Source organism: Poecilia reticulata, linkage group LG3, assembly GCF_000633615.1.
Source record: "Poecilia reticulata strain Guanapo linkage group LG3, Guppy_female_1.0+MT, whole genome shotgun sequence".
NCBI lineage: Eukaryota > Metazoa > Chordata > Actinopteri > Cyprinodontiformes > Poeciliidae > Poecilia > Poecilia reticulata.
Window position 1 is genome coordinate 4,447,087 of NC_024333.1, and position 27,979 is coordinate 4,475,065.

Genomic DNA, 27,979 nt, shown 5'->3' on the forward strand with positions numbered 1-27,979 from the left:
TATATATGGAAGTATGCCTACTTTCCACCTAACCAGTGGAAAGTAGGCATATATTTGTAGTCCGTCATTAAGGAATGGTTTGCCTCCACTTAAGTAAAGCACCAGGGGCAAAAACTAAGACCTTCAAAGACCGAGGTGGACTCGCATGGTCCGAGTTCAGATTACCCAAAATGAAAGAAACCTCTCTTTTCCTTATTCATCTAAACCGAGGCTAAGCATAGATTAGAAACCTATCTGTTGTGCTCCCCGTGGTCTGCAATACGCAGTCTATCCACATTAGTTCTGATCACTGGCTGCCTCCAGGCTTTCTCCTCTTCCACCCTTCCCTCTCTCCTTCCCTCTCTTTGTTTACCACATAGAGGTTGATTTATGTCGGCTGCACTTGGCAGAGTTGGGTGGCGTGGGCGAGATACAGCAGCTGAAGTGGAGCGAGAGAGGAGACGACGAGGAGGGATGAAAAGAGGGAAAAGCAAAAGGCCAAATCGGAGTGATGTAGCAGGGGGAACGTGGAGAGATGAGGACAGGCTGAAAGAAGGAAACTAAATACAGAAGGCTTGGTGAGAACAGAACGGGAGGTGGAGGCGGGACGGAAAGAAGTGTTGTGCCGGCCTCAGGTGTCTCCTGCTGATTTGTATCTTTTATGATGCCTCTCTACGTCAGAATCTAGGGTCTCTCGTTTTTTTCTCATCAGTCTCATTATGTAAAATCATGTAAAACTTAAATAGAGGATGATTATTTAGAGCAAAACTTTCTGCTTTTTTCATATTGTTCAGTTAGGTAGGATGTTTGTTGCACTGTAAGACAGTCGCCCTTAACATCAAAACATGATTATGAAACAGCAGCTCGGGATCTCAGGTTTTTTTGGTGTTTTTTTTTGTTTCCAGGTATTTATATCTCGCTTTGTTGCACAACGTTGTGTTTTGTAGCTGAAAGCATTTTAGGTGCATGAGGGAGATGCACCTAAAATGCATCTCCCTCAAATATCTGTTTGGAACCAGATATTTACTTACACCAAATAAAAAGATGCAAACATCGTCTGAAGTTAAATCAGACCGAACTTTTCTTATTTTAGCTTAGTTAGAATTACCAAAATTATTTTTTAGAAATTATTTTGCAGCTTTTCTCGAATTCAAAGGTTATACATACATTTTGCTCAGCATCAGGGACAACGTCTTTTAAAATGTATGACTCGGGTCGGAGCTGTTGGGATGACGTTTGATCTGAAGGAAGGAAGACGTAACATCAAGAATAGAAAGTTGCACAGAGAGCAGCGTGAATGACTGCTGCTGAATGAGATCCATTTCCACATTGATCAGCTCCGCTCAGCTCCGTGGGGAACAGTTTGATTGATACACTGCCTTGTAGATGTATTTAAACCCCTTGACCTTTTTCTCATTTTCTCACATTGTAGCTACAAGCTGCTATTCCCTCTTTTGGGATTTGATTTGATAGACCAGCACAGAGTAGCGCATCATCAGGAAGTGGCAGGAAACAGAGATGTCGTTTTCAGTTATTTTGGGGTCGTTTTTTTTACTATTTTTGGATATTTCCCTGCCAGCTTTCCACATCTAAAAACTGACATGTTTGTTTGTTATATGAAAATAGTTTGGATGGAGAACATCTGTGAGCAGGCTTTTTCAGTACTTTATACAGATTGCCAATGTGATTTCGGTTTACACTTTGACTTTGCCATTCTAACAAAGATCTGGTTTGATCTAATCTAAACCATTCCGTTGCAGCTCTATGTGTCTCTGTATGTTTTGTGTTGTCAGCTGTTATGTGAACCGACAACTCTTCATGGGAATTAAATCATCTTTTGGCAGAAAATAATATAGCTCATTATTTTAGGGTTGAGTTTGAAATACAAAACATTTCTGGCATTACTAGTGCGTGATCTAGCTCTTCCTTTCAGTCGCCCCAGCTATAATAAAACATTTTGTTGTCAAATCAGACCCAAAAGAAACACTCCACTCTCATTAACTCACTCTACATGTGTTTATACTGTACAAGCTTTAAGCACTATAAAGCCGGATACAGTTCAGATGATTATTGAAGTAGAAACATGGCAGCTGTAGTCTTAAGTGAAACTATGCATGAACATTACAAAACAAATTTAAAAACAGTGTGTGCATGTGTGTGAGCTGGAATGTTGCAATATAGCTTTAGTTTATTTTCCAAAAATTCAGAAACAGACTAGAGAGCAGAGCAAGTTAATAATTCATGGTGGCCATGGAAACACAAATAACAAATTCCATCCGTTAAAAAGCTGCTCAGCTATTTCACTAAACGAGAAAAAAATGTTTTCTCTCCGTGGTTTCGGTAGGTTAAAATCAGTCAGTTGCCGAGCCTGCATGACTCACCGTCTTTCAATAGATGCCTGCAGCACCTGTGAGGAGAATTCATCCCAGCCGCCGCTTCACGGCTTTCTAAAAGAAACTGCATAAAAATCTACATCTCTTGCTTCTCTTTCTGTGTATCCCTGCAGCTGGTCAGCTGAGCCAGTCGGCTCATTTCTCCCTGCAGCTGCCCTACACTGTGCTGGGCCTCGGACGCAGCGCCAACTTTCTGGACCACCTCTTCGTCGGCATTCCCAGGAAGCCTGGAGAAACGGTGAGGATGCATGTTTAAAGACACAATGGAGGCTGGGAGTGGGGGAGAAAAATACAGGCTGCGTAGTTGAACAGATTATCGTCTGGTCTAGCAGAAGAAAAAACAAAAATGTAAAGATCAAAAAAATTTTAAAAAGCTCAAACAACATCAGATTTAAACACCTAGGTGCAAGTTTCCCTGGAACACGAAAGCTGAAGTTAAAAGTCCAAATTGAGTTATTTCTGAACAGCCTGTGTCCCTTCTGAGCGCCGCGTGCCATGCGTGTCTCTGCCACTTTATGTCTCTGCATTGAGAGGGGAGAAACAGCCGCGGGACGGCGATATCCAGAGCCAAAAAGCTGTCCAAGAAAATATCAACTCATAGAATAATTCATGAAAACGTTTAGCATTTCAAAGTCACAGGCGGAGAGCAGAAGTTTTGTTTCCGAACTCGGCTTTTTTATGTCAAAGAGCTGGATGTTAGATTTTTTTCATAAAATAATAATAAATAAAAAAAATCAAAAACGTCTTTTCGTTTATTTATTTGCTTTTCAAATGAACGCAGAGCAGAAACAGCTGAATCTATCAGAGCAGTCTGAATTTTTCACCATCATTTAAAGCTTGGTTCACATTTTCTTTTGCAGCTGTTTATGCAGAGATGTGATGCCTTGTATCAGCTGTCAAGGAATGTGTTCAAACAAGATGTCTGCTAATGAGAGCAGCTCATTAGATAGTGTGAGAAAGGTGCCATGCCCACATCTTTTAAACCCTAAGTGTGTGTATGTGTGTGTGTGTGTGTGGGCGCGGGCTTGTGGGTGTGTGTGTGTGCGTGGGTGTGTGTGTGTGTGTGTGCATAACAGCTGAACCCAGTTTAAATCGCACTAACAATCAGTATGGATTTTTTTCCAATCTTCTATTTCTGAAATCAATTTATGGGTTATTTTCCTAAACACTCATATTTTCACATTACTTTCCTTCTCTTCTTCTCCTTAATGAGCACGGTGAAGTATTTTCACTCGTCATAAGCAATGTTTGGCCATATCTTTAGAAGAGGCATGTTTTCTGCCAACACCTCATATCATGTGTTAAAAGGTTTACTTTCAAGAGTTTAGTTTGTATTTAAAAAGAAAAAAAGGTTGAAAAATTGAAATATATTTGGACACGTTGTGGGAGATGGACAATACAGGACTTTGTGGGACGTTTTTCAGATCTAGACAAGAAATTCTAAAAAAAATATTTTAAAAAAGCTAAATCAAAATGATCTCATTTCATGCACTTAAAACAGAAAACCAATAATTATTCCAAAAGTCCAGTCCCCAAAACCTTTGGGTTTTTTGTTAGGGTTGGTAAAGTTTCAGTGAATATAGTACATCCCTGTGTTGTTTGGGAATTATCCTGACTATCAGCTATTGTTTGATACAGCTTGCATCCTTAGCGAACTTAGGGTTCATTCACACCAGCCCTGTTTAGTCACTTTAACTGAACTCCAATCCGGTTCGTTTGGGGAGGTGGAAATGCCTAATCGAACTTTGATGTGGACCGAAAAAGCAAACTCTTTTCTGTCTTAAAACCCAGGTCTGGACTCGTTTGGAGTGAACTCTGGTGCGCTTTGAATGCATATGTGAACGCCAAAAACAGAAAGCGGACTATAGCACAGGGAATTCTGGGTAAATTCAACCAAAATAAACATTTTGGTGGGAGAAGTGGTTTTTGGAGTTTTCCTAAAGAGAAAAGTGGAATTATACAACCGCTGAAATCTCACCACCTTCCACTGTTGTTCGCATTTTGTGACAAAGGTACATCCGCTTGTGTTTTCTCCTGAAGTTTTCATGTTGTTTTCTTCAGTAGATCTAAGTTCAGCGCCACCACAGGTGAGAATTGGAACAAATTTTTAAAGGGTTTGGTTCATTTGACCCAATACAGTGTGAAAGCAAACCGCACCAGCTGAAAAAGTAACAAATGTTGCAAGTTTGGTCCCTAATCAAAACGAGTCTACTGAACTATCAGGTGTGAAAAAACTCTAAGAGTGTTAGTCGGCACACCTTTCGTTTCTACACCTTTACTCTAGTTTTTACAACTAGAAATGTTTCCAGATTTATAAATTTGTCCTTAGGATTTTTAAAACCCTTTTTTTGTTTTTGCTGTTTTTGAAACTAATTCTTTAAAAAATTTTATAACCAACTCATCAGTACATTTCTGTTCAGAAGTGCCAACAATTCAATGTTGTCACATCCTTTAAAACAAATCTTTGTTTAACTTCTCTGGAAGCCCCCGATGCGTGAACGACTATTGAAGTCGCCCATCTGTGCATCCTGTCGGACGAAGTGCTAATGTAAAACTAATACGCTAAACAACAGGAAGCTTGTGCTGATGAAATTTATTCATCTCCCACATTTTTCTACTTCACTCCCATAAATGTCATCGCTCTTCAGCTCGGCTCCCTCCCCATCGCCGCATCCATCTCCAGCTCTGTTTCCTCTCCCGGTACACTTGTCGCTCTGAAAATTCGGAACAACAGAGCCCTTTTTCTCCTCTCCCGTGTGGCACCAAGGTCTTCGTCAAGCAGCTCATTTAAATTGCAGATGACTCAGTCCGACAAACTCTGAAGCCGTAGTGCTCCCAAAAACTCTCAGCTTAACCAGGCTGCTTTATTGTCCCTCTTTTCAGTCCTTTTTTTTTTTTTATCCCTATACATTTTTATATCATCTCGTGTTCCTAGTTTCCCTCCTCCTTACACATTCCTTCTACAAAGTGTCTTAATGAATGCCTAAAGATGCAGTCTATTATGCAAAGTGGGCTTTTTCTCCCCAGCCAGAGGGTCTGGAGAGAGGAGGGACTGCATTAAATCTACAAAGTCTTTAATGAGGAAAAGCCGGGCCCCACTGTAAAGAGGACGGTGTTTATAAATCCTTTCCACTGTGCCTTCGTGACGCCTTTGTTAGGTTTAATCTTTCTGTTTATCTACGTTCTTGATCTGTCTCTCTGATTTACGCAGTTAAACTATCTCTATATTTAACAGTAATAAACCGTAAAATTGTGACGGGAAAAATTCGTAAACTATAAAACAATTCAAAACCGTTAATGTGATGTGAAATTAATCTGAAAATAGTAACTTGTATATTTTACATTTCTACGTTCAATTTATGGATTGTTTTCTTGTTTGTTTTAGGACAAACAGTGCTGTTTTCCTTAAGTTAAAGCATTTTCATCTTTGATCCGTAAACTCAACGATGACAAAGAAAAAATGTTTTACCTGTTTTACTCAGCTGTCTGCGTTTTACCGTTGAATTAACTTTTCTTGCACTGAATATTTGATCCAATCTTTGCTTTCCGACCCTGACTTTTGTAATTTCTCACCTACTGAAATGTTGTGATGTGACGATTATCCTGCACCTGATTGCCTACAATGGCTACCATTGGTTTTAGCTGTCAAGTTGTCAAAATAATGCACTAAATCTTAAATATACGCATAATGAATAAAGAAAAAGGGACCAAGAGTTTTGCTGCTAATTGTCACAACTGTGATGACATAATAAGGTCCAAGGGCATCACATTTCACTGGTCACTGAAAAGTTTTCATAAAGCAAAAGTATGAAACGAGTGTTATGCTAGTTTGACGTTGACATCCTTAACATGTAGATGTGCTGCAGAATTCTGTTTCTGTTTGGTTTCTAGAAATAAAGGAAGGCAACCCACACACCAACTCTGTGACAGATCATCAGAGAAACAGGTGTTAAAAATAAACACCTGCTTAATTTAAACTACTGCTGCTGCTGTGTTCAGATGATCACTTATTAATCTGAGAGGAAACTTCAAGCATGAGAACATTATGTGACCAACTGAATGTTCTGTTCTTGGTGTGGGTAATGTCTGTGTTTTCAGGTGGTGAATAACGTCGAAGTGTCTGAGGATACACTTGATAGTAATGTCCGCTCTGTCAGCCAGTGGAGCTGTTGTCAATCAGTTTCTACGGCTCGGAGTGAGAAAAAATAATAATACGAGTGATTTTGAGTTATTCTTCTATTGTTTTTCTGTGTTATTTTTCTTGTTGCTGTGGCGCACTGCACTAAATTAATAATACCTACATCTCCAGGTTTCATTTAGATAACTGAATTGTACTGCTGCAGCAGCATGGCTATGGATGGCAAGTAAAGGAATAGTCTTTTTGCCCTCCAGCCTTGTGTGCGTGTGCAAAATTTCCAGATGTAAACGATAACATTGAGCGTGTTCCTGTCTGCTGTGTCACTGAGGAGGACAGTCTGTGAAACGTGCTTGAATGTCTTCCATTTTCCATCCGATCTCTGCTATCTGTTACTACCTCTTCCTCTGTGAGTGTCTCTCCTCCTGCTTACTTATCTTCCACCCAGGGGATTCCCTCTGCTGCTTCAAGTGGTTTACTTCACTAATCAGTCCCCTACTTGTCACTCTCACCCGCCATGTCTGAATCCGCCTCTGTCGGCTCTCTGGTAGCGGCGCTACTTTCCCTGGCTTTGAACCAGACTGTTTCTCTCTCTCTCTGTCTTTCTCTCTGAAGATTTGGGAAGGTTTTCCTTCTCCAAACAGCCAAATCAGATCTGCTCCCAGACAGCAGCAGTGGAGGCTGACTCGCCTCCAACGTCGCCCAACCATCCTCCACCCCCCACTGGTTGCCACCAATGGTCGGCGCTTTCCGAGAGCTAAGCGACAATGGCTGGCGGCAGGAGTGTGCTTTTTCTTGTTTAAAAAAGCAACGCCTTCCGCTGCACGCTTATTTAAAATAGCTGCGAGACGTGGTTCCCGCTCTGGTGTTGAGGAACGGGGAATCACAATTAAAAAACAGCGGCGCTTCCATATTCTGCCAGACTGGAAATGTTACAGATCCCTCCAGCTCTGAGCGCGGTTGTGATCTTGGGATCAGTGATGTGATTGCCCCTGTTGCCTCTGGTAACGCTGAGCTCATAAACTGTAGCTCTGGCAACTCTTGATCCTAAACTGTCTTCATTCTGTGTTTTTTTTTTATTATTATTATAAATGTAGAAAAAATTCTAAAATTCGAATCCTACACGGACTGTAATATGACTGGAAAATAATTTTATTATTTTTATTATAATAAATTAGGGCTTGGTTTTGAGCATTTTAATTTTGATGAAATAATCACATAGATTTTAATGAATTGAATATTTTAAAGCATTTTTTTTTTTTACTTACTAATGTTCTGACTGGAGCCCATGAATGATCAGCTGAACCATTTGAATGGGTTTGACATCACTTTGCACCAATCTGATGGTTTTATTAACTGTATAACAAATACAAAACTACAAGTGTCTTCGTTGTTGAGCTCATATGTGTGTTCATTAATTTAGCAGAAAAAACGCTTTGAATTAAAATATTAAAATATTGCTTATTTTATCAATATAGTTTATCAATATAGTTGTCTTTATTTGACTGTAAATAATTATAGACTCTGCAATAAAAAATGTTTTAAAAATTGCGAGGTCCAACACATAAAACGCGAATATTTGTTGTTGCATAATAGAAATTTTGCAAGCAAAAAATTTATATTTAGATCATGATCTCTATCTTTGATTTGCTACATCAAACTTAAGCCTTTTTTCCAACTCTGTGATCAGTTTAGTTTCTAAGTTACTGATGGCGAGTAAAGATAAGTACACACTCCATCAAAAGATCAAATATGATTTTTTTTTAATTATCATTTTTTAATTTCTTTTTTATTTGCTCCTAGTTCTTTTTAGATCAGGGTTGTAAATTGGGTCTATGACTTTTTTTAGTGACTTTGGTTTTGTGGTTTGTCATCCAAGATTCTTACCCAAGAATCTGTAGATAATGTAGAATAATAAGGTCCAGAATCATATTTAGCCAAACGCTACAGACCTGATTTACATTGGTCCAGAAGTAAGCAAAAATAGTTACCAACTTTGGATATACCGCTGAATCCAAAGCCAGTTTCAGCATTGAGTTGTCATGATTTGTGGATCATATTAAGCTATAAGCTATAATTATATTAAAACATAATTATATAAATGTTTTGTATTGAAATGTTTGTAATGCAAGAACACATTACAAACATAGAAGCAAGGAGATATATTTTTTATTATTTTCTTCTTGTTTCAGTGAAGGAAAAGCTTTAATTTCCATAACGTTTGAACTTTGCAGCTCACGGATGAGGTCATTTTATGTTCTTTACGTTTATGATATCGACTTCAGGTAATTTAGTTTAACTTCACTTCACCAGTTCAGTTGTCCTGTTTACTGAAATCTCTTTACAAAGTTCTTCCGGCTTTTTGTTTTCTTTGCGTCTCAGACACAATTTTTATGTTTCCGAAACAAAAAAAAGAAATAGTATAAAATGCAGAGGTTGTAATATAAATCTGTAATGAATCATCTCAGATTATGAGTCTGTTTGTGAAACCATGCACTGCCCGGCTGTGTCAGACGTTATGAAGTTTTCTGGCCCAGTCAGTCAAGCATCGCCCACACAGAGCTGCCTCTACCATCAGTTCACTGGAACACAGTCATATTTGTCCTTTCGTCCTTTTCCTAATGCTGGGTTTGTTTGTGAGCTTACCTGGTAAATGACAGGTAACAATAGACGTGAAGCTAAACTCTATAATTTAAGACATATTTCTGATAAGAGATGTAGTCGTTTCTCCAGGTTTTTAATTTTCTGTATAATTACACCTTAATCCTCGCTCCTGCCTTAATGTGTTTCTAGTAATTACAATCTGCTGTCTCTCACCTCTCGTGTTTTTTTCTCAGCTTACTCTTCAGTTGACGCTGCTGCAGGGTCTCGAGAAAGTATTCACATCTCGGGTCCCTTCCCAGATTTTGTCACATTACTAACACAAAATACATTGCGCTTTATTGAGATTTTATCTGATAGAGCAGAAAAAAATCAGAAAAATGTCAAATTGCCTTAAGAAGTTAGTAGTGGGAACTGATTAAAATTTTTTATTGAGTTAATGTTGGGTTTTGTAATCAACAGAAGTTGATGGCATCAAACAAACAAATTAAGCAACATTTTCAATTCCAAAACTCTTTTTACTGCTAAATTATTGAATAGACGTACATATGAGCTCAACATGTCTATTTAATCTTTTATGTAGGTTATTCAACCGTCAGATGCTGTTATAACCATTCAGCTTTCAACTGTTACATAAACTGATCATTCATGAAACTTCTTTAGAAATGTGGCTCCAGTTTGCGCTGCAGCAACATGGTTAGCATTGAGATGCTATTTTAGGCTTGAATAGCTTCACTGACTCCTTGTAGCACAATCTGAACACAACAGTAGTTTTTCCTGAATCCCATCAGATTGTTTCTTGAGGACCAGGTTGTCGTTGGTTGCTTCGTTTGCAGATGTAGCTTCTGCATCAGAGTTACCGGCGTACCAGAAATGCTTGGGACTTTCGTATGTATAAAAAAATAAAAGCAACAAAAATACAATTAATTTTGTCACACTATGTAATGCATTAATCAAAGTTAACAATGTTAAAGTAACAACCCTAGTTGTAACGTAGTAAAATGTGAAAAGTTCAAGGTGTTTTTCCCGAGACATTGGATAAGCTGCCTTAGTCACTTTCGGTAAAATATGATTGTTTTCAGATTATGAACAGTCTTAAATAAATCCGTCTTTGTTCAATTGACAGACTGTCATAAAAGCTTTAGGTAAGCACAGAAATGTGCACATCTTTTAGTTTCCCTCAGCACAAATTAAAATATTGTAACCACGTGCCATCTTTTAATTTATTGGCTTTCTTTCTCTCTTTTTAGGAGACGAGGAAACACGAGTGGACGGCCATCATTCCCAACTCTCAGCTCATAGTCATTCCCTTCCCACACAATACTCCCCGCAGGTCAGTAACACTCACCGTAGACATAAAACATTTCAGTTGAAACATAAAAAGCACACACACACACACGTTTCTCTTGTAAACTGCTGCCACAGACACAGTTAAACACTCCTGCTATTCACGGTTTTATTCGAGCTCCTTCAGCTTGCTGCAGACGGTGTCGGCGTTGTCTCTCAGAGGAAGACAATGCCCGGTGAGCAAACACCACGGCATCGCAGCGTGTGTGCGGGTGTTATTATGGTGCTGTTCACATGTTGTTATGAAAGCCCAGGAGGAGCTCCAGATGGCAGTTCGTCTCTGACAAACACACACACTCACATGTCTCCCTCCCCCTCCATACGTTACACCCAGGTGTAAAACCACTTAGCTGTTGAAGGTTTCAAAATGATGACAGTTTTAGAGGGATTACTGTAGTTCTTTGATTGTTTCCTTTGTGAAAAATGGGAAGGAAGAACAGCAACAATAGTCCTTCTGTGATGGCTCACAGCTGGAGCTCAATGCAGCAAAAAGAGCTCTTATTCTTTGGACACAAATTAACTCAGCCACTCTTTGGTAAAAGGTTTGTGTTCTGCCTGCGGTGTCGAAATACCAACACTTTCTCTTGGTTATAGATATAAACTGGACCAAATCACACTTGTGCAATATTAGCAGTGTGAAGTTGTTCCTTTAAGATCTTGGAATATTTGTTTTTCCATTGCATAATAGGTCAGAGTATGGATTAGCTCTACTTTTCTGTTGACACCAGAAATAATAAAGGAGGAAATTTCAAGCCATCTCTAAACTCTGTTACTTGGAAACATTAAGACTTTTCCTCATGCTGCTACAGCGGAGGAAAAAAAGGCCAACACAACCAAAACTTGATGTGAGAGTGTGCATTTTTTCAAATGCATAGCGCTCTAGGTACATACCACTCTCTGCACTTAGCAGACTTACTCCCCTCAAACAATGTCAAGAATGTGAATGTAAAGATCTCTGGAACTGGAGAAGAATCAGTTCAAGTTCCTGTAGTGTTCAGTCAAATAAACCAAATCTTTATTAAAGATTAACTAAACAAATCTATTTTGTCTGTTTGGAACGTAAAACCAAGTCATACAACCGACTCATATTGGACCTCTTCAGCTGTACATCCGTAGCTGTGTGTCGCCAGTAGGGTGGAGCTACTGGCGACACACAACAACACAATCCATTGATTAGGGAAGATGAAAATCATCTCTGTTTGTGACAAGCATGAGGGATTATAGTGCGTCACATTTGCTGTTACACTAGTTTGACACAACATTTGGGTTTAGCCCCGCCTGGACAACGTCTAACTGGCAGTGTTAGACGTTAGTTCAGCTCTTCTGAATATGTCGGACTATAAAACAGCGTACCGAAACGCTCAGTGGAGATGAGGCAGTAGAGTCTGACCTTTTCTTCCAACATCAGGGTCTCACCTCACCAACGCTCCCCTAGACAAATGTTCCTATAAACACACTCCAAAACATCATGGACAGTTGGAAAGGTTTTACCAACGTCATTTCAAAGCCTTGGCATTAAGGATGAGATGTCGTTCAAGTTCATGTGTGTGTCAATATTTTACGCAATTTAGTCTAGATTATCCTCTCACTACCTAAACCAAGGTTATCAGTACTCAAAGCAGTTGCATTGCAATGACGCTAAAACACAATTCATGTCAACTAAAAAAAGCTGTGGTTCCATTTACCTGAAAAGGCTTATAGATATTACACTTTCACCTACCTTTACACTGTATAAAACTGTTGTTTGTACCTTCATATGTAAATCATGTGCTCTGCTGTACACTGAGAAACATTTTCACAGTTTGGAGGTGGTAATATTAGTTTGCTACAGTTTTTAATCCAGCAGCAAAACATTTAAACTATAGAAAATGGTTCGATGTGTAAGTACCCCAAAGTTTTTAGAGGCTACAACCGTAGTAGTGTGTGACGTCTTCCTGTTCTTCTCTTTTTAGATGGAGCGCTAAGTTGTACCTCACTCCTAGCAACAGCGTCCTGCTGACGGCCATCGCTCTGATCGGCGTGTGTGTCTTCATTCTTGTGATTATCGGCATCCTCCACTGGAAAGAGAAGGTGTGGCCACAGAAAACACTCACTTGGTTCTCTGCTGTAGTAAATGTTCACACCTTCTCGGTGAAACGCAGCTTCCTGGTACTTCCTGGTACTTCCATTTGTTTATTGGTGACTGAGGGAGAGAGACTGGGTGAGCAGACTGGTCACAACCGGCAGCAGATGGATCTCTGCCTGTCCTGTAGTCCTCTGGCCTCCCCGCCGAGCCACACACACACACACACACAGTCCTTCTCCTCTACCGTCTTTCTATCCCCGCGGGCCACAACCTGGAAGGACGTTCAGCTGTAATTGCCTTCTTCTGTCCTTCCAGCACGGTAGATCTGCTGCTCATTACTGCCTAAATGTGCCCTCCAGGGAGTCGGTGCATGTTTTCTCATGTGTTTTGTGCTTCATTCTGGCCGGGTTGTTCTCAGAAACACACACACACGGGCCGCACAGTTCAGTCGCCGAGGACACAAGAATCCGAACGGTTAACAAATTATTCCAGCAAATCTACTTTTTCTTTATTGTTTCCCTTTTTCTACTTCAAACCCTGTGATTGGCTCGTGCCGATCGGAGAAGAGCAGGAACTCTCTGGCATCCTGTCTGAACCATCTGCTACTGGAGCATGTGGGCTGCATGTGTGCGCCTGGATGTGTATGAACATCTACCATATGAGCATGATTACACACACACACACAGGAGCTCTTTAATTGTCCTCCATTGAAGGGTAATATTAGTGTGAGTACTTGTAGAAAAGACCTGGCCTCAACCTGATTGTTTTTTTAGCTTCCTTACACAATAACACACACACACGCACCTACACACACACTGAGTACAAGCGATATGAGGAGTACATTTAAAAAGAAAAGAAAAAAATAATACATATGTTATCAATCCAAAACGTACCAAGTATGTAAAAAATCAATAAACTCACAAAAATTATGATGTATAGAACAAGTTAAATGCCTCTTTAAAACCACTAAACTTATATATAACATTGATTTTGGCTTTAATTGACTTTAGCTGTTTGCAAAAGTTCTTCAGAAAATCTTCAGTACCACCAACTTACTGACAGACTATTTAAAGAAAGTTGACTTTCCCAGTTTATTTTATGTCGAAACCAAGAACTTCTCTTATGCTGTTGATACTGTGGTTGTTCAAAGATACAAATTTAAATATAAATTTTGTTGCTACTCAGATCTTCACCTTTCCGTTGGGAGCATTTACAGGGTGGTTTCTGAACTTTACACAGCATGTACAACTTATTTGGTCAGCATGACAGTTCAAAGTGTATAAAACCCTAACAAATACATTACTGTTCTTTTCTTTTACCCTACCAACCCCAAGTCAACTATTTATATGGTGAAGCTGTATAAACTGTTGCCACCTTTTGTTATTCCTTGGGTGGAATTTTCTCAGTCGGGACAGTTACTGCACAGCGATTGGTGCTTCACATGTTATCGCAAATGTCTCCAATAACACAGAACAAAGTCGCTCATTGCTTTTTAAAAAAAGGTTGCCAGAGGCGTCTGAAAAGTCATTAAATTTAACCACAACATTGCCAAGTTGGCAACAGGAATTTCCCTCATCCTGTCCCACCTAAACCGTTTTGGATTGATGGAACTTTTCAAAAATGGGGTCAAATTTGGAGTTAGGGTTGTTTTCACAGGAGGTTTAGTTGCACTTTAAATATGAGTGTGTGTGTGTGTGCGTGTGCGTGTGTGTGTGTGTGTGTGTGTGTGTGTGTGTGTGTGTGTGTGTGTGTGTGTGTGTGGTTATTTGACCTGATCAGGGTGTATAAACCAGTAATTAAACCTGTCACAGCCCCGCAAGAATAAACAGCATAAACGATGGATGGATTGATGAATTAAAAAAATAAAACCTTCAGTAAAAGGAGAAGAAAATGATTGAACCATTTCCAGAACCTCGTTTGGTTTACATCGTCGTTTTAACTGATAAAATTCAGAAACTCCATTGGATGATTAAATAAACATTGAGGCGCATTAAGTATTCACTCTGCATTAACTTTTTAATTCGATCCGAATTGCTAAATGTATTATCAGGTCTCTACACAGCAGAGCTTCTATTACCAGTGCTGAGCTCACAACAGAATATAAAATGCAGTGATTGATATTCTCACCAAACGTCTCCTTGGGACTTTGTCGCATGTTGCCTTTGCGAGGCATAGCAATGAATTAGAAACAGCAAAACATTTGATTTTAGTCCTTTATGTTCAGAAACTCATCTTGTACTGACTAAATAAAAACTCCTTGATTCTTTCGTAAATCACAACTGATTGTAAAACACGTGAACCAAGAGGGTTTTTTCTTAACTTTCCTCTTTGCCAGGCTTTCTTCCTCTAGTCTTGTCTTCAGTAAAGAAGCTTGGTGGGACTTTACACTACAATACTTAATCTCCTTATTCTGAAAAAGCGGTTTGTTGTTGCTGTATCATTTGTGTCTTTTTCTGTCTGTAAGGTGAACGCCTTCCCTGTAAGTCTGCTGCATTTGCCTGAATGTGAGCAGAGTTTGGATCTAAGCGGCTTTAAGGATATTTTTACCAGTGGGGGACGACGCAAAAAACGTATGAAAATATAGAAACGAGTCAAACTAGCAGCAGGTGGTACTGTGTTGCACATGTAAGCGAGACGCTGCGTCAGACGCTCCTACAGCATTCCTCAGAAGAATCAGTTCAAGTTTAAAATAGAGACTGAAGAGCATCATGTCTGGCTGGTTTGAGTCTGTACTCAGTTCAAAGGTTATATTAGTTTGTTGGAAGACTCAGTCTGCTCCTTTGGTATGAATTCAGAACGAAGAAGACAGTCTGCACTTCTTCAAATAAACCACAATACCAGTTTTGTTTGTGTCAAACTCAACTGAATGCGATTCTGATACAATCTGTCCTGAGAATGCAGCTTCAGAGCCGGTTTACCTACCTAGAATAAACGACCTAATCTTATCTGTTAATTATTGAAAGGATCGCATCAAGTTGCCTGATCAGCTTTTCGTCTTCGCCGCTCTTTGTTTCAACATTTAGTGTTTGTTTTTTGGGTTTTTGTTTCACCGCCAAGCTAAATTTTAATCTCATCTGATCAAACTACATGTTCCAGTTTAGGTCCCAGAAACAGTCTGGGACCTAAACTGACTGTGGCAAGCTCCACATGTGGGAAGACGGAAAAGGCTTTTTCCTGGCATTGCTGCTAAACGACCAGTTGCCAAGTGGATTTGGTATAATGGTTGTTAGGGCTTGGTGATTCCAAGTTGTCATTCTTTGCTGCAGTTCTCCAACAGTGAGCTTTAGAAAATAAAAATTATGTTTTTTACTTTCCTCACCATTCTGCTTTCTGTGCATGCTGACAAGATAAATATGGCTCCTCGTCCAGCTTTGAGGTCAGATGCTAAGAAAGGGTCCTTGGTGCCTCATCTTAACGTATCGCAGGCTCACAGAGAGTCATGAATTAATAATTAAGTTCCTAGAAGAAGAGGAAGAAGACAGAAAATGTTTCAGTTACATTTATTGTTAAATGAGTGTTGAGTCTACCAACCATTGTGTTTGACTTGAAGTGATTTTATAAAAAACTACTATTTCTTTTTCCATGATGGGATTTTTTTTCCTCTAAAATATTTTTTATCAAAAGGAAATTTATGTAAATTCTTCAGTGCAACAAAATAATTTTTTCTCACATCTTTCCAGGCATTTACCTCCTGGTGTTTGTCAATGGGCTTGATGTCGGTGTAGGTGTTTTTATCTGGAATCATCAAACCCTTCTACCTCCCTAGACATATTTTATAAATCTTCCTCATTGATGTTTTATTTCTTTTGAGCATGCATCTCTCCAGTCCTGAGGATACAATTCAGCAAGTGGTTTTTAGTTTTTTTCTGCCCATCGACGATCACATTTTTTTTTATGTGCTTAACTAGTAGCTGTTAATTCCAAACATCATTCCTGATTAATTGATAGACATGAGACAATATGGTCCGCCTCGCTGTACTCCCGCCGATCATAGTTGAGAGATCCTTTGATCTCCCATGGCAACATTCAGCTGTGCAAAACGCCTGTTGGGACCCAGCTCCACCTTTGAGGTGCAGCTCCTCCTCTGAACTGGAGTTTTCAGGCTTCAGAGCTTCCGCCTCACAGAGCAGCCCTCAGCTCCTTCAGACTAGCCAGCAGCAATTAGCAAACACCTGGTGGAACAGAGTATCTGCTGAGCTCTTTACAGGAGCTACTTTTCATTGCAATGCTGATTAAAAAAAATAAAGAAAAACATTGTTAAATAGAGGAACCATGTTGTGATGACTTCCTGAAGGTGGAGTTTCAGAAGGAGCAGAAGTTTTTAAAGCAACAGAGGCCCAATTTCAAGGAGTTAAATTATGAAGTCAATTTTCTTTTAAGTCACATTTGATATAGATAGCACTTTTTTAAAATCTTAAGTGAACATAGTTACTTGATTGTGTTATGAAATGGGACTATTTTGTCTGGAAAACACATAATGCTGCCCCTTTAAGGCTACAGTTGGTGCCAACACTGTATTGTCAACAATATCTTCCAATAACATATAATTACGTAGTCAACTTTAAAAAATTTTTAACATGAAGATATTATGGACTGGGCTTGTATCAATAAAAGCTGTGATTCCTGAACTCTCCTTAAATTTAAACTGAACTCTCACTTTAAGACCAATAGGTTCGGTTCAGTTCAGACTTTCTAAAAGCTCTATATCCCTGCTTCATTTGGGAGTATCCTCCCCTCCTCCCCATCCAGGGAATCCAGATTCTGAGTGAGTGATTTACCCCGGCTGGAACACCCTCTCTCATGTCTCTTCTCCTCTCAACCTGCTTACAGTGGGGGTGCATCCGATAAGGTCAGGGTGAGACAGCTGATTGACATTTAGCATTTCTGTCTGTTTGCACTGCCGCCTCTGGTATTTGCTCCTCTAATAACAAAGTCAGATAGAGGGCAGAAACACGAGGGCAGGTGGGGGGGGCGGAAGGGGGGGCAAAAGATGTGTTGTCCAGGCTAACAAGCCGACAGGGCTTTGACAGAAAATCCTGCAAACTTCTGTGCATTTCTGTCGTTAGTGACGATATTTAGAATATCTTCTTAAATCAATGCCAGAAAGGAATGAAAATGTAGGGGGGGAAAATGAGATTTTTAAAACATGAAGCAGAATGTAATCAATCTGATCTTCACACAGGTCAAATTTAATTAGCTGGCATTTAATCCCAGTCATGCTCCAATGGAGCTACCTACCTGCTTTCAGACACAAACTCAACACTACGTCTATAAAATCTATTGACAGAAACACGTCAATGCAGCGCTGCCTAATAATTATTCAAGCCTCGGGTTGATTATTAGGTGGCGCGCCTTGGCTAGTCAATTACAGCAACATCAGCCCCCAGTGGATCGGTCGTCTAAAGGAAATCAGTCCATCAGCTCCTGAAAACGTTGAGCATCAGAACAGGTCGCATTCAATATGAGACGGGCCTTTCTTTGAAGAGAGATGAAGGCTTTATTCCAAACTGAAAGTGACAGGATAAAAAAAATGGAGTAAACATGTCACTGTCCATCTATTGGACTCAAAACCAGGGAGGTCCGTCCATGAACGGACGGTTTGGCTGAAGAAGAGCTGGAGTCTGRATTTTTAGATGCAATGTTCTCTGATAATTAGGCAATATGTTGAGCATCAACTACCTACAACAGTTGATGCTACTGGAATATTTATTTTATTTAAATTCAAATTAGCTAGCCCTGGAGGCTAAAGCTAACAGCGAGTCCAATAAGATTGAACCGAACCACCAAACCAAATTTAATCTGAAAAAAGTGAATACTGTTGGTAAACATAACTTTCTGTGTAAATAATCTATCAATGCAAACATAATTTACTTTAAAATAGCATCTGATTTAAACAAAAGACGTTCTTTAAGACAATAGTAGTTTGCTTTGGTGTTGGCCTCACCGTCAGCTTTAGCTTCATCCATCTTGTTTGTACTCTGCAACTAAACTCAAGTATTATGCAAATAAAAATGTTTCATACAAAACACATTTTAAAAATGTGAGCCTTTCCTGTTGGTGAAATGGTTAACGGTACAAAGTGGTTCAAATTATGTCCACCTGGCCAAAACACAAAATTACAGAATATAATCACACATTTCTAAGCGCTTCTTCAGGTAATTTCCTCACACTTACATAGAAGCTGTTTGTGGTTACAAATGTTCTTTCCGGACATGAAAAGGCTGCCTGGGAATAAATTTGCAGTCTTGATTCTTTGCAGCAGTGGAGACGGAGCTGACACGAGGCTTTAGCTCCGCTACTGAACAGCATTCAGACTGTTGAGGTTCTCAAGCTGTTCTTTTGTAAAGTTTTTGAACATACGCCAATTCTTTCAAATTGATTCTTTCATTCATAATATTTGACCAGTTTCCAACATATGCTTGACCTTGCTGACATTATGAGTGAGCTGATTTATTCTTCATCGTATCCAACCATTCCTGCCCGTGTCAGTGACCAGGTGATAAATGCTCACCGCTTATCATCAACTGCTGTTTGACGGCTAACTCAAGGATAAAAGCGTGTGTATGTGTTGAACCATCTCCTCATACGAAATGCCCTTCTAGGTTCTTTGAACTGTATATCGTCATATAGACTCCTCATTTAATCAGGTTTTTTTAGACAAACCAGCCACTTGATTTATAACTGTTTTTTATTACTGTTATTTATTAGTGTGTCTAGCAGATACAGTGCCTTGCAGAAGCATTTCTGCCACATGTCAAATTGAACGGAAAGAATGTATGGACTTCAAGACACAGATTAACAATTTGATTTAGGTCTGGACTTTGACTTGGCCATTCTGACACTCGACTGTCCTTTGTGTTTAGTCTGGAAGACAGGACAAAAACCTCCCGTTGTTAGTGGAGGATCTCCTCATGTTATCTTTGGTTAATTGGAAATTTCCTCCATCTTCTTGGCTTTTAGTTTAGAAACGATCCAGTGTTCACGATACTGGATGCTTTGTTCCTTTTGAACACTTGCTTCGGGTTAGTTTTTGTGATAGGAGTATAGAGGAGGTTATTTGTCACATCTCAATCATCTGATCAGCTTCATGTTGGGTGATGAACATTATTTACAGCCCCCTTAAACCTGCATGTCATCACCTGGTTACATATGTTGTTTTTTGTGATATTAGGGATTCACACTTCTTCTTTTTTAGTAAATGAGTCAAACACACTCATTCGCTGCACTGTGGCGCAGTTGGTAGAGCTGTTGCCTTGCAGCAAGAAGGTTCTGGGTTTGATTCCCGGCCCCGGTCTTTCTGCATGGAGTTTGCATGTTCTCCCTGTGCATGTGTGGGTTTTCTCCGGGTACTCCGGTTTCCTCACACAGTCCAAAAACATGACTGTCAGGTTAATTGGCCTCTCCAAATTCTCCCTAGGTGTGAGTGTGTGTGCATGGTTGTTTGTCCTGTGTGTCTCTGTGTAGCTGGAGATAGGCACCAGCAACCCTCCTGACCCCACTAAGGGAGAAGGGTGTAAGAAAATGGATGGATGGATGGAGTCAAACACCCCGACCGTGTCTGTTTGCTCTGCAGTAAATAACACTTCAGCTCTCTAAAACGCCGTCTTCTCATTGTTTAGTTTTTAATCAGACATGTATTACAATTTATTTTTTATTTCATTGCCTTTTTAGAAGTGTGTAAATAATTGTTCATACTGCTGCGTCGTTTTGCGATCTTAGAGGAATTAAATCTGAATGCAGTTGTGACAGCAGTTTGTTCCACAAGCTACAGGTCCTGTGTGAAATATCATTAGCGTGCTTTCACACCTCAATGGTCCTGAGGTGGGCCATTTGTGCACTTGGACAGGAATGCTGAAATATTTCACAACTTCATCTGGTCTGGTTCACTTTCTCACTGCACTTCCTGAAAGCTGACCAGACCACCTGGATCAGGTCATGGAGTCACAGCAGCTGCTCCTCTGGACGCCATCACAGGAAGCTGCTGAGGATGAGCAGCAGGCGAGGCCGAGCGCTGACCGACGCATAGCAACCAAAACAGAAGGAGGAGAAACCACACGACTGTCAGTCAGACATAACTGACCTGTTTGCTTCTCTGTTTGTTTTTTTCTTTTTTTGTTCTTTAATTTCTTTTTCTTTTATCTTTTGTTTCTTCCTCTCTTTTTGTTCTTTTTGTGCTCCTCCCGGCGTTGTGAAAATCTACACAGATTTATAGTATTTATTTTTTTTATTAACAGAGATTGTGAAATTTGACAGATTTTTTGTTGGATTTCGTCACCGAGGATTCAAAGAGGACGCGGTGAAATCTCAATGCATGGATGATGAGCCTGAAAACCAGAACTGCAAAAAAAAAACTTCCCTGCAAGGAGTCAGTGACACTCTGAAAACCTCTGACTGTGCACACACTTCATCTCTACGTCTCAGGTTTATCTGCCAACCATGGAGAGGAAACTCAAATAAATAAGATCCAAAAGCACTGCTGCCTGTTCACAGCCTGAGCTCGTTTAAAATGCAGGAGTGAGCAGAAACACCTGCCCAGGATGTGAAGAGTCAGAAATGAAACTTTACAAAACACACACACACACAGGATCAGAGGTCAACACCACCTGCACCTTCTTTCAATTAAACAATCAGCAGCAGTCATGGTGTTGGTGTAGCACACACTGCTAACCACTGACTTGAAAGAAAGTATCTTTTTGTTTTGGGGGTTTTTTAATACTGTATTTATGCATTTTCAATGTACAAGACAGAGCATCCATATAAAGGATAACCTCAGCTATTAACCATTTTTTCCAAATCCATCGTTGCCAAAACAGGCTGGGAGGAAAAACAAAAAATAACACATTGCAGTGATACTTCATCAGGTCATCTGCAACTTTAAACGATGCAGAAATAAAAATTCAAACACAATTTGGACGTTGAAGTGTCAGACAATTTCCTTCTGCAGATTATTATGATAGAAATAGTTACCAAATATGATGGAATCTGTTTATTTTTTTCAGCACCACAGTTCAAAGCAACATCTGCTCATGTCACGGCTCTGACTTCATATAGTTGAGGTGCTAAACTGCACTTTGTTCACCAAATCTCCTCTCACGCCGAATAAAAATCAGCTGCCCTACGTTCTAGAAAGAAAATGTAATTGTGATGAAACTTCAAGTAATTGTTTTGTGTTTGTTGATGTTTCTTTAAAGTGCCTCCCAACCTTTTATATTTGGTAAATAAGCTTATAATGTTCCACAATTCTTCTACTGAAGCATGTTTGTTTGAGCATGCTGAATTATATTACCAGATAAGATCTTTATTTGCAGATTGTACACAAACCAAACAGCCTTTTCAAAAGTTTTTGTGCAGAACTTGGAAAAAGTAAAAAAAAAAAAAAACAATAAAATAAGAAACCCAGAATGAAACAGCAAGAATAAGGAACAATGAGAATCAACAGTTCATTTTCTGTTTCAATATTTCATGTTTATGTACATAGCGCCGATTCACAACAAATGTCGTCTCAAGACACTTTACAAAAAAATAAATAAATCATTTCAATCCAATCAATCAATCATAGTTATCAATTGCCTAGAATTACAATTGGGCTAGACTTATGGTTCATTTTTGCTTGTATTTTAAATTTCTGTAGATGTTTGTCATTGTTTATGGTATTAAACTGTATTTTTTTCCTGTAAGGTTGAGTTGCAGCAGAAACATCTGGTACAGGTTGCTCTGATGTCATGATAGGTAGACCTCAGCAACACGACTGACTCTCTGTGCCTTGTGTTCCTGTGTGTCCCACAGAAAGCAGACGACCGAGAGAAGAGGCAGGAAGCCCACCGTTTCCATTTTGATGCCATGTGAAGGAGCAGCTCTGCGCCACAGGAACGCCCCCCAAACCCCCTAGCCCCCATCCAGACACTCAGTCTGACCCACACTCATTTCAGGGGCCAATAAATTGATACTCATGTGCCCTGAAGCGTTTCTTTTTTTCTTATTTTTTTTATATCCTTTTCAGTCAATGAGTCGGATGTGAAATATTTATGTTGCATTTGATTTATTCATTCCAGTGTTTGAAGCTCGTCCTGACGGGGAGCACTGTGGAGCAGCAGCTTCTCGGGACGGACTCAGCAGAGATTTGTGTTTGCATGTAACTCCACATCTGCTTGTTGCTATGGGTTTTTTTTTTATTTAAGTAAAACTTTCATCAAAGGTTAGAATCTGTTGGGTCAAGTGTTGAAAGTGGGTAATGTTAACTTGAAATCCCTGTTATTTCTTTTCATTTTTGTAATTTTTTTTTTTCACTTCTGGCTTTTTCTGTGAATTTGAACATTTTCACGAGAAGCTGAATGGAAAATGAATAGAAGTGAACCGGTACAAGTCGAAGCTTTGCTGACTGCTAATTCCCAGCTGATTGTATCAAAGCTCATCACAGAAGTAAAATAAAAAAATAAAAGTATCTGCAAAACGTCTGCACTGGGCTGAGGGAACAGTCTGAACACTCAGTCCTGCTGAGCAAAGCCCACTTTACTGTGGCTGGAACTGGACTCTTCAGTCTTCTTAAACCTGAAGCATTTAACTTTTGCAAAAATATGTTGTTTTTTCCCATATTTATTAAAACTGTCACCATATTGTGACAGTTTTGTATGAAAGAGATAATCTGTGGAAAAAATTGAGCTCCTCCTCTTCCTCAGTGATCTACTATTCTAGTCTGCAAAAAAGGCTCTGCCCCTGATCAAAAACAAAAAAATCAGAAACAGGAGGAGGAGCTGTTAATCAATCTCATGATTGATTGACAGCTCAATATGCTCACGGTGGATAAACAACTTACCGTTGCAGAAAAAAAAATTCTGCGCAGTCATCGGTAACTATGCTAACTGTTCTGGTGAGCCTGCTGTATCTAAAGTGATTGACAGCACTAAGACCCTCCTCCTGTCTGTTTCTGACTGGGTGGTGTATTTCTGTTTAGTTTTGGGACGAGGCAAAGGAGCTGGATTAATTTTTTTCACAGATTATTTGTCTTGCATTTTCGCAGCTTCAAAAGCTTGACTGAGCCACGCCCTCCGACTCGCCATGTTATTTTCCACCGATGTTTGCACTTTCTAAGCTAATTATTAATCGTGGGTGTGATTTACTGTAATTGATCCTGTAAAGTGAATTCTGCTCGCAAATGAATGTTCAGGCATCTAACTGTGTTTAGCCTACATGTTGGCTGAGAATAAAGGTTTCTTCTCGTGTCAGTCTGCTTTATGATGTTTTTTTTTTTATTTTTATTAGTTATTGTAACCGCTTCCCGTACGCTCCCACGTCGACCGCCTCTGCGCGTTTCTCCCCTGAAGACGCTGCAGAAGAACACCGTGTTTGTGCGGTGGCTGGGAAGCTGGAGGAAAAATGGTCTAAATTTGTAATGAGTTCAGCATCAGTGAAATTAAACGGCCTTTAATTTTTCAGAGGATCCCCAGAGGCGGCTCTGAGCATCCCAGTGGGCTCATCGCCACACTTCAGGAACCGACCTGCTGAACAGCCTAACGCCTGGTGAGTCAGCCCTCACCGCTCTGCAGCGACAGTAAGCGGGCTGAACTGAAGCTTAGCTGCCTGTAAGGAAGAGGGGAGCAGAACGGAACCGGTGGGTCTACAAGCTATTATGAAGGTAAACAGGAATAGACTGAATAAAACAGGAAATCTTTAAAAGTAAGTTGTGTCTTGGTGTGCTCCTGCGGGGTTGGCTGGGTTTTTTTTTTTTGTTTGTTTTTTTTCCCGATTATTACCCGGCACTTTTCTTGACTTTGACCTCAAACGATAAGTAATCTTTACATTGAACACTGTCTTTTTTGCTTGGTCACCAAAATGCCACCAAAGCCTGTTAAAGGGGGAAATTCGATTCAGTCTCACCTGCGACCTGCTCCTCGTGGTAAGTCCTCGACCTGTGCTGAGTCATCTCCTGGGTCAAGCCGCTGCAATTGGCGATGCCAGCAATCTTTAAAAGGAGCTACTTGCGGCTCTTCGGGATGCTGTTCTTGGTGAAAGTCTCTCTTCGATTAAGTCCGAGCTGCTATCCTTCAAGAAGGAATTGTCCTCTGGCCTATCTGTGGTGCAGGAGAGTTTTACGGGGCTAAACGTAACGGTCGCTGAGATGGAGACATCCCTATCCACCTTCACTGATGACATCATCAGCCTCCGGGAGACAGTAGACAGCCTTACTAAAACTGTGGCACAGTTGGAGGATAAATGTGATGATTTGGAGTCCCGGTCCCGGCGTCAGAACATCCGCATCATTGGTGTCCCGGAGGAAGACCCTTTGTCGGCTTCGACGGCTGCGGTCTCTAGGTTGCTAAAGGAAGCCTTCGGTTTCGCGGAGGAATCGTTGTTAGACCGCGCTCACCGTATCCCAATCCCTAAACCCAAGGCAGGTGAGCGCCCTCGCCCCATCGGGCTTGATGGGAGCGATGGGGCGACAGGCAGGCAAGGGAGCTGCAGCGGATCAAGGTGAACTGTAAATCGTTTTTCCCGATTATACTGCCAGGACGGCCCGAGCACTGGCAGCCTTCACAGATTGCCGTCGCCGGCTCCGTGGCATTGAGGGGGTCCGGTTCGGCTTACTTCATCCGGCCCGGTTGCGGATTACCCATGGTGGAACTACGCGAGTTTTCACCTCTCCCGAGGGGACTAATATCTACATCGGGTCTATTACCAAGTGAGAACTACAATCAGAAGGATTTGTTTCACATTCTGGGGACTTTGTTTTGTCTGGTTAAGTAATATTTTCACATTAGGGGGGGAGGGGGAATATTAATTAATATAATAAAAAATATCTTTCAACTTCTGTTATAATTAAACAACTGGTCACATGTCCGTTGATTTGAAAGCTTCTTCAACTTCACCTGCTGTTAGATTCCTAAGTTGGAATGTTAAAGGTCTTAACAGTCCAGTGAAGCGATCTAAAATAAACTCTCATCTGAAGCGCTTAAACCCTGGTATAGTATTTCTACAGGAAACACATCTGCAGAATATACATTGGTCCAGGCTCAAATATTCATGGGTTGGAGAGATTTACCACTCGGGCTTCAACTCGAAAGCTAGAGGAGTAGCCATATTGTTTAATAAGAAGGTTAATTTCACAGCATCAAAAATAATGCAAGATACAAATGGCAGATTTCTTATAATTGCAGGTTGTCTGTTCCACACCCCTGTTTTATTAGTGAACATTTATGCACCAAATTTTGATAATCCAGATTTTATAAATAATCTATTTAGCACACTTCCTTTTCTTGACACTCATTTGTTGATTCTAGCTGGGGACTTGAACTGTGTAATGATCCCAGCAGTAGATCGCTCCTCATCTCGGGCCTTTACGCAGTCAAATATGTCTAAATCAATTTTGGATTTTATGACCCAAAATGGGTATGTAGATCCATGGAGGGCACGTAATCCACTAACAAAAACGTATTCTTTTTTCTCACAGGTACACCAGTCCTATTCCCGTTTAGATTATTTTTTTGTTGATGGCTCTTTAATGCACAGAGTCACATCTTCTGAAAACTATCCGATTATTATTTCTGATCATTCCCCTTTAAGCCTTGATATAAACTTTATGAATAAACCCCGTTCTTTCCCTGGTTGGAGATTTAATAGTCTCCTGTTATCAGATGAGCCATTCAATAAATTCATCCTAACAATTGATGATTTCCTTACGTTTAACAAGAGCCGCACAGTTTCTTTCTCATTATTATGTGAAACATTAAAAGCCTACCTTTGGGGTCAGATTATTTATTTTTCAGCTAATAATAAAAATGTACAGGTCCTTCTCAAAAATTAGCATATTGTGATAAAGTTTATTATTTTCCATAATGTAATGATAAAAATTAAACTAATATATTTTAGATTCATTGCACAACCAACTAAAATATTTCAGGTCTTTTATTGTTTTAATACGATTTTGGCATACAGCTCATGAAAACCCAAAATCCCTGTCTCAAAAAATTTGCATATCATGAAAAGGTTCTCTGAACAAGCAGTTAACCTCATCATCTGATCATCAAAGTAACTCTAAACACCTGCAAAAGATTCCTGAGGCTTTTAAAAACTCCCAGCCTGGTTCATCACACAAAACCGCAATCATGGGCAAGACTGCTGACCTGACTGCTGTCCAGAAGGCCATCATTGACGCCCTCAAGCAAGAGGGTAAGACACAGAAAGAAATTTCTGAATGAATAGGATGTTTGCAGAGTGCTGTATCAAGGCACCTCAGTGGGAAGGAAAAATTGTGGCAGAAAACGCTGCACAGAGAGAATAGGTGACCGGACCCTGAGGAAGACTGTGGAGAAGGGCCGATTCCAGACCTTGGGGGACCTGTGGAAGCAGTGGACTGAGTCTGGAGCAGAAACATCCAGAGCCACCGTGCACAGGCATGTGCAGGAAATGGRCTACAGGTGCCGCATTCCYCAGGTCAAAGGTCAAGCCACTTTTGAACCAGAAACAGCGGCAGAAGCGCCTGACCTGGGCTACAGAAAAGCAGCACTGGACTGTTGCTCAGTGGTCCAAAGTACTTTTTTCAGATGAAAGCAAATTTTGCGTGTCATTTGGAAATCAAGGTGCCAGAGTCTGGAGGAAGACTGGGGAGAAGGAAATGCCAAAATGCCAGAAGTCCAGTGTCAAGTACCCACAGTCAGTGATGATCTGGGGAKCCATGTCAGCTGCTGGTGTTGGTCCACTGTGTTTTATCAAGGGCAGGGTCAATGCAGCAGATATCAGGAGGTTTTGGGGCACCTCATGCTTCCATCTGCTGAAAAGCTTTATGGAGATGAAGATTTAATTTTTCAGCACAACCTGGAACCTGCTCAAAGTGCCAAAACCACTGGCATTACTGACCATGGTATTACTGTTGGCCTGCCAACTCTCCTGACCTGAACCCCATAGAGAATCTGTGGGATATTGTGAAGAGAAAGTTGAGAGATGCAAGACCCAAAACTCTGGATGAGCTTAAGGTCATCGAAGCATCCTGGGCTCCATAACACCCCAGTAGAGCCACAGACTGATTGCCTCCATGCCGCATTGAAGGCTGCAAAAGGATTCCTGACCAAGTATTGAGTGCATAACTGAACATAATTATTTAAAGCAGTTTCTCAACCTTTTTCGGGCCAGCGCCCCCTAGCCCTTATCCAGGTCCCTCACCGCCCCCCACCAAAAAATTTGTAGGCTACTTTGCACTGACAATTATTTTATTATTAATGTTACTATCATTATTGTAGATGTTTTGAATCGGCACAACGATTATGTTTTCCCGTACACTTCAGCGCGCCTTACGCTCCTTCACCTCGCTCACATAAAGAGGTAAATGTAGCGAGTTTTACCTAAACGTGTCGGCGTCTGGAGGAGGAGGTTTGGGGGGCAGGTGAGCGTACGTTTCTAAGCTCCTTCGTGGGGGGGCGCCGATTTATGTTTTCGCATCCACCTGAATAATGTGTAGTTGCGCCCCTA

General features: G+C 40.4%; 1 protein-coding gene across 1 annotated transcript in view; it reads left to right on the plus strand.

Moving 5' to 3' along the window:
* itfg1 (integrin alpha FG-GAP repeat containing 1) overlaps positions 1-23,742 on the plus strand; it is a 181,060-nt gene extending 157,318 nt beyond the window's left edge. Inside the window, exons 15-18 of the mRNA XM_008404870.2 lie at positions 2,486-2,610; positions 10,359-10,441; positions 12,408-12,525; positions 22,307-23,742. Of these exons, the coding sequence (XP_008403092.1) occupies positions 2,486-2,610; positions 10,359-10,441; positions 12,408-12,525; positions 22,307-22,366 (386 nt within the window). The 3' untranslated portion in view covers positions 22,367-23,742. The remainder of the gene's footprint in view (positions 1-2,485; positions 2,611-10,358; positions 10,442-12,407; positions 12,526-22,306) is intronic.
* Positions 23,743-27,979: the final 4,237 nt, after the last annotated feature.